At 43.5% G+C, this 14,243-nt stretch overlaps 1 protein-coding gene across 4 annotated transcripts; it reads left to right on the forward strand.

The window, feature by feature from the left end:
• Positions 1 to 4,558: 4,558 nt before the first annotated feature.
• On the forward strand, positions 4,559 to 12,444 carry LOC128425402 (zinc finger protein 260). 4 transcript variants are annotated; one of them, XM_053411997.1, is made up of 5 exons: positions 4,559 to 5,091; positions 9,069 to 9,683; positions 10,040 to 10,184; positions 10,270 to 10,350; positions 10,541 to 12,444. In XM_053411997.1, exons 2-5 carry the CDS (start codon positions 9,459 to 9,461, stop codon positions 11,779 to 11,781), a joined length of 1,692 nt encoding a protein of 563 aa, XP_053267972.1. In that variant the 5' UTR covers positions 4,559 to 5,091; positions 9,069 to 9,458; the 3' UTR covers positions 11,782 to 12,444. The 4 variants fall into 4 exon arrangements, with proteins under 4 accessions (XP_053267972.1, XP_053267969.1, XP_053267971.1 ...); XM_053411994.1 differs by having other exon boundaries at positions 4,567 to 5,091; positions 10,484 to 12,444; XM_053411996.1 differs by lacking the exon at positions 4,559 to 5,091 and adding an exon at positions 7,446 to 7,527 and having other exon boundaries at positions 10,484 to 12,444.
• Positions 12,445 to 14,243: the final 1,799 nt, after the last annotated feature.

Genomic DNA, 14,243 nt, shown 5'->3' on the forward strand with positions numbered 1-14,243 from the left:
CTCTCTCTCTCTCTCTCTCTCTCTCTCTCTCTCACCCTGACGTATTATTCCACTGAAGTTGAGTCACACTTGTTGAAGTTGAATTTTAGTTGGAAAGTGGGAAAAGCTATTTGGACCAGACATTTGAGTTTCTTAAGTATAAAAGTATATTATATTTATATTTACATTTTATTTTGTTTTTCAGCCTTATTTTGACCTTTCACACATGTGGACTGTTTATTGTCGATATAATTATATCGATGACCATAATCTTAAAGTAAGTTTTAAACAATTATATGAATAATGTTAACTATAAAGATGATGATCGTCTCTAACTATTTATTTTGAAGTTAACTTAATGATCGTATTGTGCAAAGGACAAGAGAGAGATGTGAGAAAATGAGGTGAGGGATTGGGAATTGAATTTATTCCTTAACTGAACCTGAACCAGAGTTACTATGAAACTAAATACATTTATTTAATAACAATAAAAATACAAATACAATAGCACTTGCTTCAACTGCTCTAGTTAATGGTTCTGGTTTTAAACACCAGAAGAATAATGGTTCCCAGCTTGTCTTCTATGTGACAACACACTAAAATAGAGAATTGATAAAACCAAATGAAATGAAAGTGTTAGTTCCTCCCTCTGACCTCTAGGTGGTGCTGCTGCGGCCATGACACCTGCCTGGTCACGATGTGTATTTACTGTACATGTGCACCATGTTCCTGTTGCTGTGTGTTTTCATTTGTCTTCCCTCTTTGTTCGATTAGTTCCTGTCTGGTTTTTTTTGTGGTTTTGTGTCTCGCTGCTGTGTGGTTGTTGTTCCTCTTCGTCCTCTGCGTCCTCTGCGTCCTCTTCGTCTCACCCTCTCTTCCTCTCTTTGTCTCTCGTCCTCTAACTGGGCCAGAGTTCAAGCTATCGAGGTTTGTTTGGGAACACCGGGGGGGGGAGGGTGGCTGCCTGCGGGTCGGTCGGCCTGTCAACACGGTGACTTGAGGCCATCAGATATCAGCCTGTGGCACATTTGGCAGCTGGGGGGGGGGGGGGGGGGGGGGGTTGGATTAGATGTTCTGTTCTTTACAGGATCTCTTCAGAAAGGAAATGGCTCCGACCGGGTTCCAGGGTCAGAACTTAGAGACGCAGCCCAACAAAGAAACCAAACATTGCAGATTATATGAGGTCACGACTGAGGCCTGTACACACTGTACACTTTACCCTTAATACGCAGATTGAATACATGAACATACACAACAGCACTAAGTAGAGCTCCAACCTCCACCAAGGCCCGTCAGTCACCTCGTGAAACAACAACTCAACTCACTGGATCACACACACTCACAAATATCAGTTCACATGAGCTCCAGCTCTCACCTGAATACTGAGGAGGATCCGATGCTGTTGTGAACGTGTGCAGAAAACCTCCTGCTGTGTTTCACATGTGTGCAAAGACAACATTTTGATATTGTGTAATTCCTCGTTGATTTGTTGATGTGATTGTGTGACTGTGTTTTGTAGACTGAAGGTTTCTTTGAGTTCATCGTCAAAGCCACAACACGACAACTCCAGTGTTACTTCTGAACTCTTTTATAAAACAAAGGTCACTGAGGACAAGACACAAGACCTCAACCTACATCGTAACTTTCTCTCTTTGCTAACTGACAGGCTGTGTTGGACCCAAATGTGTGTTTAACTAAATTTGAATCTGTGAGCTTCTGCAGTTCATTTTCACCAGGATCCTTTTCTCTGCTGCTGGAGGGAGGATTCGTTTCCAGCGTCTGTGTTGATGCAGCTGCTCGTCAGACCCGGTCGGAGTCAGAGTCGGGCCTCGGTGCTGCAGGGACGCTGTCAGACGCCTAGAACACACACACACACACACACACACACAAACACACATCTTAGGCATCTTCATGGACTCTACTCCCCGTCTTCTGTTCATGGATATAAAGTCTACAGCGATGCCACATTTAGTTCTCTCTGTTTCCAGCTGTGGAAAATCAATCTCCCTTAAATATTCACCTAAAACCTTTAAAAGAATAAACTCATCTCATCTGTTTTTGTTTTTCCTACATCTTACGTTAACTGCACCTCATTGCATTGTTGAAATGAATATGAATAAAGTTTCCAAACACTTTTACTAAGTTTCCCACGAGTCTTCACTTCACACATCCGGGTACGTCGGCTGTGCACATCCTCAGAATTCAATGTGTCCGCAAATTGCTAAATTCACTTGAAACCTCCAGTGTCGCCATATTTTTCTTATGCAAATACGCAAGTTATGTGGAGGGCCCTCACGTGGAATACTACAAGCATGTGTGCAAGTGCAGTATATCTCCATGATGAACAAATTGTACTTCTACTACTACCACTACCACTACTTTCTTCTTTCCTGGTGGATTAGGATCTTCTGTCTTACGTCTAAAGAGAACACAGCTGCAGGCGTCTCACCCTGAGGTTACGGGCGTGTTTCTCCAGATGTTCGATGCGCTGCAGGCGTCGGTCGATCAGTTTGTCTCGGGCTGAAACCACCGAGGTCAGACCGGCCAGACGTCGGGTCTGTTTGTCCACGATGTCCTGCAACACAAAGGAATGAGGCAAGAGGTCACGGAGAGGTCGACGTGTGGACACCCCCCCAGTTCCAGTGAAGGGAAGTAATAACACTTCATCAGACAGTTATTTTGAAACAACACTTCACTTCCAACTTATTTCATCACATTGATTTGTCAGAGGTTTAGTTCTGTTTCTTCTCGTTCACCTTCATGGAGCTGACGTCAGGCTGAACCCGGGCCCCCGGCCCCGGCCCCGGCCCGGTCAGGCCCCGGACCCTCCGGAGGACCCGGTCCAGCCGGTGCTGCTCCGTCCTCTGATCCGTCTCCACATCCTCCAGCAGCTTCTGCAGCTCTTTGACCGTCCTCCACAGTCTGTCCCCCCGAGCACTCAGGATCTGCAGGTCCTTCCTCGCCTCAAGGACAGAACACACATTATTCAGAATAATATATTTACCATCGAGTGTCTTCACATGATATGATCCCTGAGTCATATTCATCACTTTGTAAAACGGTCCCTCTGACAAACTATAAAGCCGTATTCTTTTAAAACTAAATATTTTATCCTTAATTTGCTGTTTACTTACATATTGTAATATTCTTTCATGTTTCATTGTGTGTTTGATGTCAGTTACACTTGATTTATGTTTATTTGTCTGTGGAATCCGACACATTTAGAAAAGCACGTTGCAGCTGAGCCCAATTCAAAGTTACAGAATCATTTCAAACTCTCGAGCAGCTCACAAAAATACAGGGAAATAATATATCTCCAATAATTCGAGTTGCTCTGGGCCCTTGATTCAGAAACAGGGTGAAGTTGAAAGGTGTGTTTCCTCTCACTCACCTGCCTGTGAGTCCGTCCCGCCTGTAAACTCTGCTTGTGAAGCGTCTCCACAGTCCTGATGACCCCGTCCAGCTCGGCCGCCGCCTGCCCCCCCGCCCGCTCCAGCTGCCCGGCGTTCTCCTCCACCCCGAGCAGCAGGTGAGCCAGGCCCAGCGACAGCATCCTCATCTGGGACAGGGGCACCTCACCTGCCTCCCAGGACGTGGAGGCCTCCTCTGCCAGCAGGGCTTGGTGGGCTGGACCCACTCCCACCAGCAGCACCAGCAGCTGCAGCACCTGTCTCACCCTCATGGTGATGGAAGGACCCTAAATCTGATCTCACAGCAGATCTTACACCTCTCACACCAGGTCTCAGTCTGTCTGAGTGCAACAGTCCTGATTTATCTCTGATGCTCTGAGGTCTGGAGCTGGAGTGGTGAAGGACAGAGGGAGAGAGGGATGAGGGGAGGAAGAAGAAGGAGGAGAAGGAGGACAAGGTGGGGGGGGGGGGGGAGTTCCCACACTCACGTTGCATTATAAAACAGGGAAACTTCACAGAGGTTCTGAATCTTCTATTTAAAATCTGATCAATGCAACTTATTAAATCGATATTTATGTTATAACAAACATGCAAATAGTGATGAAATGAAAGCTGCAGATTTTCTATTTATCTAAAATATTTATTTTGTTAACATTTTTCTCCTCAGTCAAATCAGCCTGTGTTGTATTTACATTGAAGTTAAACAAGAGCGACACCTGCTGGCTCATCGAGGAGCTGCTGATTCTAGGGTTGGAGTAAACTTATTTTTTAAGTTTTTGAAGACACGCCTCAGGGTATTTATAAATATAACTGGAATTATTATTACTTTTATAAAATGTTAACATGTTCCACAGTTATGACACACTTTTCTCTTTAGTTGCTAAATGATTATTTCTCTTCAGCTGCTTGTTGATGCCTTTCATGCGAGAGTTAAGCAAACAGGGAATTTGCCGTAAAACCAGAATAAGCAGAAAAACACATGGAAAAAATGAGATTTACTAATTATGGATCATTTGCTTAGAGTTTTACGTAAATTGTGGATTTCCTTTTCTTTAGTCCCAGAACAAAGTCAACTTGGAATTGTTTTTAAACTATGTAGTTTAATAATATGTTGTCATACACAGAATCATTCATCTTTATCATTTTGGATCAGAGCTTTTGTCCTTTTTAGAACTACATTTCTAAGCATTTATTATTTCCATGACATGTTTCTTGCATGAAACCAACGAGACTTTGTTGAGCTGGATTGAAAGGAACTGGGAGAACTGGGCTAGAGGACTTCCTACACTCAGACTCAGGCTGAATGAGCGGCTTTGTGCCCGAGAGACAGACCCACAAACTGTTCTTTGAATTGTTTTGCAGTTGGGGCCGGACTGATGCACAAGCGACACTATGTCAACTCATAAAGCCTGATTGATAGAGGAGAGAGAGGCGTCAGTCTCGGCCCACTCCTTCCTCCGGGCATTCAGGACGCTCACAGGGACGGCAGCAGGAAGACGGAGTCACCGGGTCACAGCAGGAGAGAGGGGACGCACACACCAGGGTTTACAGTGAGTCCGTGTCCTTCTGAGATATTCAGATGTATTTCAATCCTTTCTGATGAGGATTAGAAGGAATTAAAAATATGTAATTTAATGTAAAGTTAAGGGAGGAACAGTGCAGAGTGTGAAGAACATCTGGAGACCCTGAGCGACACGCTGCAGTGAGTGGAGATTCATTTTCTTTGGCTTTGCTTGTTTTCTGATGTTTGTATCTCAGAGAGAGACGGTGCACAGATCAGTGAGGCTGCAGCCTGCATGGTCCCAAGTGTCGTCATACAACTGGGGCCACTGGGGCCACTGGTGGCTGCAGGGTGGTTAGTGCAGAATCAGGAAAAAAGGGGGAAGTGTGTGACAGTCAGAAAAAACAGAATTCTCTGGTGTTTCTTGCAAACATCTGCGGCGCCACGGACGGCTGCCTTGGTGTGTTGGTCTGCGATGTTTTGTCTGGTTTTGTTCATTGTAAGTATTATGTTTTTTTGTTTTATGTTCATTGTATGCACCTATATACCAAAGAAAATTCCAGGCAGGTGTAAACCTAATTGGCAATAAATACTTCCTGATTCTGATTCTGATTCTGACATGTAAGAATGTCTTGGGCTCAAATGTTGACCACATGAACGAAGGGGATAATGTTGATGCAGATTTAAATCTTCACACACTTGTACTGATACATGCTGGTATCTTATGTATAAAGTTGTATATGGGTGTTAGTTTAAATCCGACTGTCCAGAAAGTGAAGCCAAAGCAGAAGTACCTAAAACCTGTATTCTCTCAAATGACCAGCAGGAGGTTTATGAGAAAATGACTGATTTGAAAAGTCAGTAAACATTTTCATAAACAGTTTATATCTCAATCTCTTGTTTCAAGTCTTCTTCAATTCAGCTGAGGTTAATTTAGTAAATTATGAGACGTGGATACCACAGTGTGATTGACAGCTAGTACCGTCCAATGGCTGCAGGTGGCAGGTGTAGTCGGGTGTGCTGTGTCCTCAAGCTCTAAGTCAGGCTCCGCCCCCGGCTCCTCCATATATGGTTACTTCAAAGAACCGAGATGGCGCTGGACAAGATGTCAAACTGGAGGCTCACAAACCGATGGATGACTTTTTACTCGATGAGTTTTTCCTCCAGGCTTCAGTAAACTCTTCTGCTGAGGATCTCTGGATCTCCTGAAACAATCAGATCACAGATTCCACCACATCTACAACTGAACCTTTTAACCATGAAACATATTAACACCATGAACGTGTCGTGTGGCAAACCAGGAATTTCAAGCTCTTTTTCCACCGAGCTGCTTCTAATCCTTCAGTCTGCGCCTCGTATGGAAAAGGCCCCACCAAGTCAAGCATGATGTGACTCTGACTCAGGGGGGTTTAGAGGTCGGGGGGGGGGCTCAGCAGCTGGTTGGGGTCACATGCCAAGAACATGCTTGGTATGTCACGGCTCGGTGGATCACACATGTCAGAAGTGAAGCCCCGGCACGCAGGATCCAGGCTGTGGTGTGATCTCGTTAATTCAGCTCCAGCAGACACACACACGTTGCAGCCGAGTTCGAGACCCAGCCCGAGACCGAGTTTCAGCTTGAACAGGGGCTTTACTCTGAAAATCATATATGTGACACGTGTGACGAGATAAAGACGCAGCCACAAACCATCGGATTATTAAATATTAGTCTCTAAACAGCTTTTACTGAGCAACAGCGCCCTCTGCAGCCACATGGGGTCAAATTACGCCGTTGCAGAAGAAGAAGAAGAAGAAGAAGAAGAAGAAGAAGAAGAAGAAGAAGAAGAAGAAGACTGCCTTAAATTGCTTGAGTCTGACCTTAAGAAAGGTTTATGAAAAAGAAGATTGTGTCATTTGCTGTTTTTGGTCATAAAGAGGCAACAATATTAAAATAAGATGGTTTCAGAACCGGTTAAAAACTCCTTCTAGGAGCTTTAATCCCCGATGTGACCTGATGACATATGAAACATTCAACTATCATCCATCATCACAGAGTGAAATCCAAATGTTTCAAGGAACTTTAACGTTAACTTTTCAAACTAAATGATTTTGGATCAAAGTGAAGTCCAGGTCTCAACCCCCTCCTGCATTGAAAAGGTGAAGATCTCCACAAATGCATTTATTTTAAATGAATGATTTTCGCCTCAGGACGTCCTCACACCTGTCTGGATCCTATCAGAGTCTGTCTTTTTATTTCAGAGCCCGACTTCCTCCGGCCTCTCCAGAGTTCCTCATATAGGCGCAGCAGTTAATGAGGGAAATACCCAAAGTTAAACCGAGCATGGGAGAAAGGGGGGTGAGTGGGGGGGGGGGGGGGGGGGGTAGAGCTGGGAGGACTGGAGAGACTGGAGTGTGAGAAAAGGAAGGAGAGAAAAGAAAAAGCATCAGGAGAAAGGAGAGGAGATGAGGAGAAGGGGCAGAGTGGAGGTTGGTTCCCTGGAGGACGCAGACGCTGCCGTGGCTGTGTGGGTCTCTGGCGTGATGATTTGGGAAAGAAAACAGAAATCACATTGCCAGGGATTACTACACTGCCATGGTGTCTTCTTCAGGAGGAGCAGGAGGAGCAGGAGGAGGAGCAGGAGGAGGAGGACACGTTCTGTAGGTACCTGTTCATTCAGAGGAGGTGTTTGTGTCGTGTGGTTTGTGATCAGGTGCAGAGCTTAGTCGACTGCTGAACAGGGAGTCACAGCAGTTTGTTCACAGTGGCTAAGTTCTTCACCTGCACAGAGATAAAGGAGACGTTAACTTTCAAACGATCATAAAACTCAAACTGAAAAATGTAAGAATTCAGGGATTTCTCTTCATATAGGAATGTGTGATTATGTCCTTAAAGGAAATGGGTTGGTTATATTCTGCTGTTCTTATTGTAAACAAATTAAAAAAGATTAAAATGTACGAATCGACCCGACTAACACGTATCGTCTGTGTCGGCAAAATCTGCTCCGACCCACAAAACTCCACTGCTCTTGAAAACACATCAGTGAGTCAGAGTGGTCACATGTCCCTTCATTTCCATGAACTCAGACACACACACACACACACACACACACACACACACACAAACACGCACACTTAGAAGTGTTTAAATATTAAAATAAACTAAGAATTTAAAAAGTAAATTAGGGGAGAACTCTCATGATTCACCTCTTTTCTTTGCTTTTCAACCTATTATAATACTTTTGACTTCTATAAGATGAACATAATGACATGTATGTGTTTATTTAGTAAAAGTATCTGTACAGATTAAAGTAAACCAGCAGATTCCCATCTATACAGTTACAGAAAATGAATAGAGTGTTTTGTTTGGGCGAATTAATGTCGATCGTGACAACTCAACACCAGAGCGTCCAAACAGTCAATTTCTTTATCTGCACATCTGGATGAACTTGAAGTTTTTCTCCTGTAACATCCTGTCGGCCTCTTATGGCTTCAGAGAACGTTTAAAACTCTTGATTGTGATAAACACCTTCATTTATCCGATGGTTATCTGATGTTTTCCAACTTTTCTCCTTTGTTGTACAGAATGAGAAATCATACTTTGTGATGTTGCCAGCTGAATTGTGTTTACTTTTCCTTTCGGGCTGATGTTTACAGATAATATCTTAATGTAAGATTAGCTCACTGGAAATAAGACTGTGGCCTGCGAGTTATTATGGAAAAATCGAGTTCCCACTTAGCACATGTGCAAGTTTGTGGTTTTTGTAGCGCTGCTCTGAGGAAGCATGTGGCCTCCCTCCTGTGCCTCCTGAGCTGACAGCAGTTTGATCCCACACTGGCTCAGTTCAGCAGGAACAGGAGTCAAGTCAACTCACAACAATCACAAGTCATTCACATGAAGTATATGCAGTATATGAAGTATAGTATATATGAATATGAAGTACATGAAGTATCAGAATCAGAATCAGAATTCTTTTATTTGCAAAGTATGTTTGCACACACAGGAAATTACTTTGGTGTCGTTCGTTGGTGCACTCAACATAAAACAACGATATAAAAACAACAAGATAGAACAAAATATATACAGTAAAATGAAGTATAGTATATATGAATATGAAGTACAGTTGACCTGGAACATTCAGGGGTGAATAAAGTGGTTTTAATTGAGGTGAATTGAATAAATGTGTCTCCTCTTGATGCAGGTGGAGTTGATGACTGGTGTGTTGTGCCCCCTGCAGGCTACAGGGAGACACTACACATAAACAACTGGATGGAAGCTGGATATAGTTACTCAAATATTGGATTTAAACATCTGTCGCGTCTACGTTTTTATACTTAATTGTTATTATTGTTGTTGTTATTCTTCTTCATCTTCTTCTTTTTATTAAATTAAAGGGAGTAGTGGCAAACATGCAGTACCACATCCTTAGCGATAGGGAGCAAACGTTTTCCTAAGATTCCAACTAGAGTGCTTGTAAATCCCACGAAGAAGAGGAACCCGGAACAACAACATCCTGTCAGAAGTCGCTCTGTGTGAAAAAATGAAACTTTAAATAATAAAATCATGTAGAAGTAAAGTGAGACTCGACCCCATGTTGCGTGTGGAGGCGCTGGAGCTGCAGCTGTGTGCGGCGATGGAGACACTGCTGCGGGCGGCGGTGACGGAGCTCCGCAGGCTGATGGAGGAGGAGGACCGGGCCGACCTGCGGACTGAGGCCGCCCAGCAGCGCTCTGCTCCGGCTGCAGTGAAGAGGGAGGAGGAGGTGGAGGAAGTGCAGGAGGAAGTGAGTCCACAGAGGCAGAATGGAGACACAACGGTAACACACACACACACACACACACACACACACACACACACAAATCTTCTCCAAATACACACTATGTATATATATATATATCTGTATATATGAAGTTGATGAAATGTATGAATATTTTGGCAAAACAAACTCTTAAGAGCTCAAATTGATGTCTGGAAATTACATTGTTGTCCAAAAATTTAAAATCTTTATTAAACTTAAATATTCTCCATTAATAACCATGTTTAACACAGAATACAGCTGGGAATTATTTAGATAAGTATTCAGATTTTGGCTTATCATAACTTCTTGAGTAAATTAATTGTTTTAAGAATCACACAGACCTTCTCCTCTTGATCTCCCCTGTGTCTCTTCAGAACCAGTTTGCAGCGCTGATGGAAACATGGACCAAAGCTGCGGTGGAGAAAATCCTGACGATCCTGAAGGAGTCGACGTGTGAAGACGAGGAGGAAGAGGAGCCGAGTGAGGAGAGCAACCAGTCGAGCATGAAGCCGCCGGCGAGTGAGTTCCCTGACGGCTGAAGAGGCCGTGACGTCTTCATTCTCTGTATCATAATTAGCTGAATGCTCTTTTTTGTTAATTACAGAATCAACAGTCAGAAGAAAGAAGATGGAGGGAGGACGGGAACCAGGAATAAAGAAGAAGAAGAAGAGAGTGAATCACAAAGGTCTGATTTCCTTTTGAAATACAGAGACTTTTAAAGGCTTCTCAGTATCAGACTGTGAGTTCAACTATTTTAAAGAAGCTTTAATTGGTTGATTCTTTGCATTGGCATTAAAAAAGTTCTCTTTTTGTCTCAGCTTCACATGAAGAGAGAATCTGTGGATCTCAGTTTGAACCTGACGTTTTATTAACAGACCTCAGGTCAGAGCCGGTTCCTGAATCGGCCCCTGAGCCGGCCTCCGATGTCAGGGAGGACTTCACCGACGCTTCCACATCCCAGATCACAAAGAAGAAGACGAGTGGATCGGTCAAGTGTCCCTCATGTGACAAGACGTTCGCTCTGAAGTGTTTGATGGAGAGACACCGACGCAGCCACTCCAAGCCTCACCTCTGCTCTCACTGCGGCAAAAGCTTCTCGGTGCTCGCCGGGCTCATCGCACATTCACGCCGTCACACCGGAGAGAAGCTGCACCGATGCCCCGACTGCGGGACAGAGTTTGCTTACAAGTCCACCTTCGTGAGACACATGCGTCAGCACAGCCTGAAGACAGTGGACACCCACGTGTGCACGCTGTGTGAGACCCACTTCACCGACACGCTGGCGTTTCAGCGGCACTGGTGTTGTGCCCTGAACAAGACGTTTGTCTGCTCGCTCTGTCCGGAGACTTTCCAGAGCAGACAGAGTTTGTCCGATCACGAGAACCTTCATTCAGGAGTCAGAGACTTCGTGTGTGAGATGTGTGGAGAGAGTTTCCTCTCGTCCTCGTCGCTGGCGACTCACCGGGTGACTCACATGGAGAAGGAGACCGGCTGCGACCTGCTCGGCCCCGGCTGCAGCGACCGGAGCCTCCTCACACTAAACCTGAGCAAACACGCCGGGGAGAAGCTCTTCACCTGTGAGGTCTGCGGTAAAGGCCTCAGTCACCAGAGCGCCCTGAAGCACCACATGCTGACGCACACGGGGGAGATGCCCTACATCTGCGAGATGTGCGGCAAGCGCTGCAGCCACGCCAGCGCGCTTCAGAACCACATGAGGCTCCACACCGGGAGGAAGCCGGGGCAGCTGTCGGCCTGCAACGTGTGCGGGAAAGAGTTCCGCCGCACGACGCGACTCAAATATCACATGAGCGTCCACACGGGGGAGAAGCCTTACGTCTGCGATCAGTGCGACAAGAGGTTCAGCAACCCCAGCAACCTGAAGATACACATGAGGAGCCACTCCGGAGAGAAGAGGTTCGGCTGCAATGTCTGCGGCAGGAGGTTCACTCACACCAACAGCCTGAAGGTGCACCGGCTGATCCACAGCGGGGAGCGGCCGTACCGCTGCGGCGTCTGTGGGAAGGAGTTCATCAACCGCAGCGACTCCAGGAGACACGAGAGGGTTCACCTGTCCGAGGGAGCCGGAGACGCTCTGTCTCCAAACACGGCTCAATGAAAACCTGAAGCTTCTCACCAACCACTCATCTGTATCGTTTGTTTACACACATGAAACTGTGATTATCTGTTTGTGTACGACATCTTAATGTGAAGAAGAAAACTGTGAGACCAGAGAAATGTGTCGACTGTTAAAGATTCTAAACAGACGTTTCTATCACTAGGTTTATTGGTCACTTTGGCCTTTTCTACTTATACCCTCACACGCTTTATGTCAAAAGTATTATATTTGTTTTTATATTTGATTTATATTGAGCTCTATTTTATATATTATATATTTTTTATTATATATTTTTCTATAAAAAATGTCTCTTATAGCTGAACCTGTTTCTTTTGTCTAACACTCTAACACTGTCGACCGTGTGTTAACTTGCACGTCACAAACTAAATCCATAATTGTGTTTCATTGTAGATCGATCAACGACACTGTGAGTTTCAATGTGAATTATCATATTTACCTTATTTTATTCACATTTGCATCTCTGGAAAGTTTTCCGCCTCCAATGTGATCTTGAGTGTCAATATACTTATGTCAATATATCGTATAACATTACAGAACATTATTATTTCTCTGAGCAAGCAAAAAAAAATCTGTTCATTATTTATAGATTAACTAATAAATTAACGACCAACGACAAATCAACTATAAAGTGTGTTTAACATATTCATCAGTTTGTGTTGTTGTTTCCTCTCTCTCACTTTGATGTTTGATTTTTTTTATTCCACTTGATTGTTTTTTTTTACTGCAATCGCACAATTTACTCACATGTGGCTAATTTCCTTTGTCGTGAAACAAAAGGAGCAGACGAGGGAGGGAGGGGGGGGGGGGAGAGGCGGATGAAGAAAAGCAGATGAACCTCGAGCAATTAACACTTCAGCCTTTGTGTAAAAAGGAAATGAGGAGGAACAGACTTTGAGTCTCAGTCACGAGAACAGCTCAGTTTGTTGATTTGAACAGTTTATATACTGAGTTGGAATGAAGACATTAACAAGGAATCAGTAGAATACAGTCAAGTTCTCTTTGATGTTGTGTTGCACTGAAACACAAATCATACATGAAACACAATATAGATACATAAGCAGTGTAAAAGTGCTGTTCTCTGTTAAACCGTCCACTAGGTGGTGATAGAGGATCAACGAGCAGCAGGATGACGCCTCTGAGATAAAGCTCCTCAACAGGTCCTGTTCTTTATCTTCACTCACCTACAACAACACGTCTTTATGAAACATGCACTTAGAAAAGTAATTATCAGTTATCAGAATTTAAAAGTTATATCGTTTCTTTTATTCATCCCTCCTTCGTTCAACTTTTGCACTCAAAAGAAAAATAAATGACAAGGCAACGAAACAAAAACAAGACAGAAATAAAAAACACAGTAATTGAAGCACTTATCAAAATCATCAGTAAAAAAGAAAAACGCTTTGTAAGAACCTTTGAAATTGTATTAAATTTGAGATCAATACTTCTCACGTCCTCTCTCCTGCATGAAGAAAAAGTCAGTTTAGAGTTTTGTAAAAAGTGAAATTAGACTTTTGAGCTGTTCTGAGTTGAGCTCTGTGTTTCTGTGTGACTGTTTCCCAGTGTGACCCAGTCTCCGGCTGCTGGTCTCACGTCTAATACCAGTTTATTGCATTTAGTTTAAACTTTGGACTTACAGTTTTTCTCCATTGCTTTGGATCATTTCACGAAACAGAAATGACATTCTCAGAGCTCTAAGTGCAATTGGCAAAATAGCCCATATGGTTCAGCACAACTACATAGATCACCTTCAAAAGGTCATATCTCACCCAAAACAGTTAACTCAAGTTTCAAAAGCAAATAATTTTCTCATATAAATAGTCAGTGCCCCCAAAATGAAAATTTCCTTCTCGCTTGCTGTGGCTCATCTCTCAAAATAACATAGATGGTTCAGCAAAACTCCTTAGCACACCTGCAAAAGGTCATATCTCTCCCAAAACAGCAAACTCATCAGTCAAAACTAAATCCTTTTCTCATTCAAATAGTCAGTGCCCCCAAAATGAAAAGTCCCTTTGGCATTGTTTCAACACTACAGATCAAAATGTTTAGATGTTTGGTCAGTATGGCAGTGGACCATAGAAATATCCCTCGTGTGCACATTTCAATCTTGGCTCAGTCCTTGAATGGTCACTGAATGGTTACAGTAGATGTTTTCTTTCCAGAATATTATGTGTATCAAACAGAAAAAATATTTATTCAAGGTTTCACATAAAATATGTTTATTGAACTCATACTGCCATGTAAATTGTTACAGTAATTGCCATACATCGTGCTTACAGTAACAGAAAATGTGTACAGCACAATATACTGTCAAACAATAAGCACATCAAAACTAAAATTTGATATAGTGAGATATGAACTTTTGAAGGTGATCTATGTAGTTGTGCTGAACCATATGAGCTATTTTGCCAATTGCATTTCGAGCTCTGAGAATGTCATTTCTG

Source organism: Pleuronectes platessa, chromosome 19 (assembly GCF_947347685.1).
Source record: "Pleuronectes platessa chromosome 19, fPlePla1.1, whole genome shotgun sequence".
Lineage (NCBI taxonomy): Eukaryota > Metazoa > Chordata > Actinopteri > Pleuronectiformes > Pleuronectidae > Pleuronectes > Pleuronectes platessa.

Coding starts and splice junctions, on each gene's coding strand:
- LOC128425402 (XM_053411994.1), top strand. CDS start 9,459: ATGTTGCGTGTGGAGGCGCTGGAGCTGCAGCTGTGTGCGGCGATGGAG. Junction 10,185..10,269: donor GAGCATGAAGCCGCCGGCGA/GTGAGTTCCCTG, acceptor TGTTAATTACAG/AATCAACAGTCAGAAGAAAG. Junction 10,351..10,483: donor GAAGAGAGTGAATCACAAAG/GTCTGATTTCCT, acceptor TTTTTGTCTCAG/CTTCACATGAAGAGAGAATC.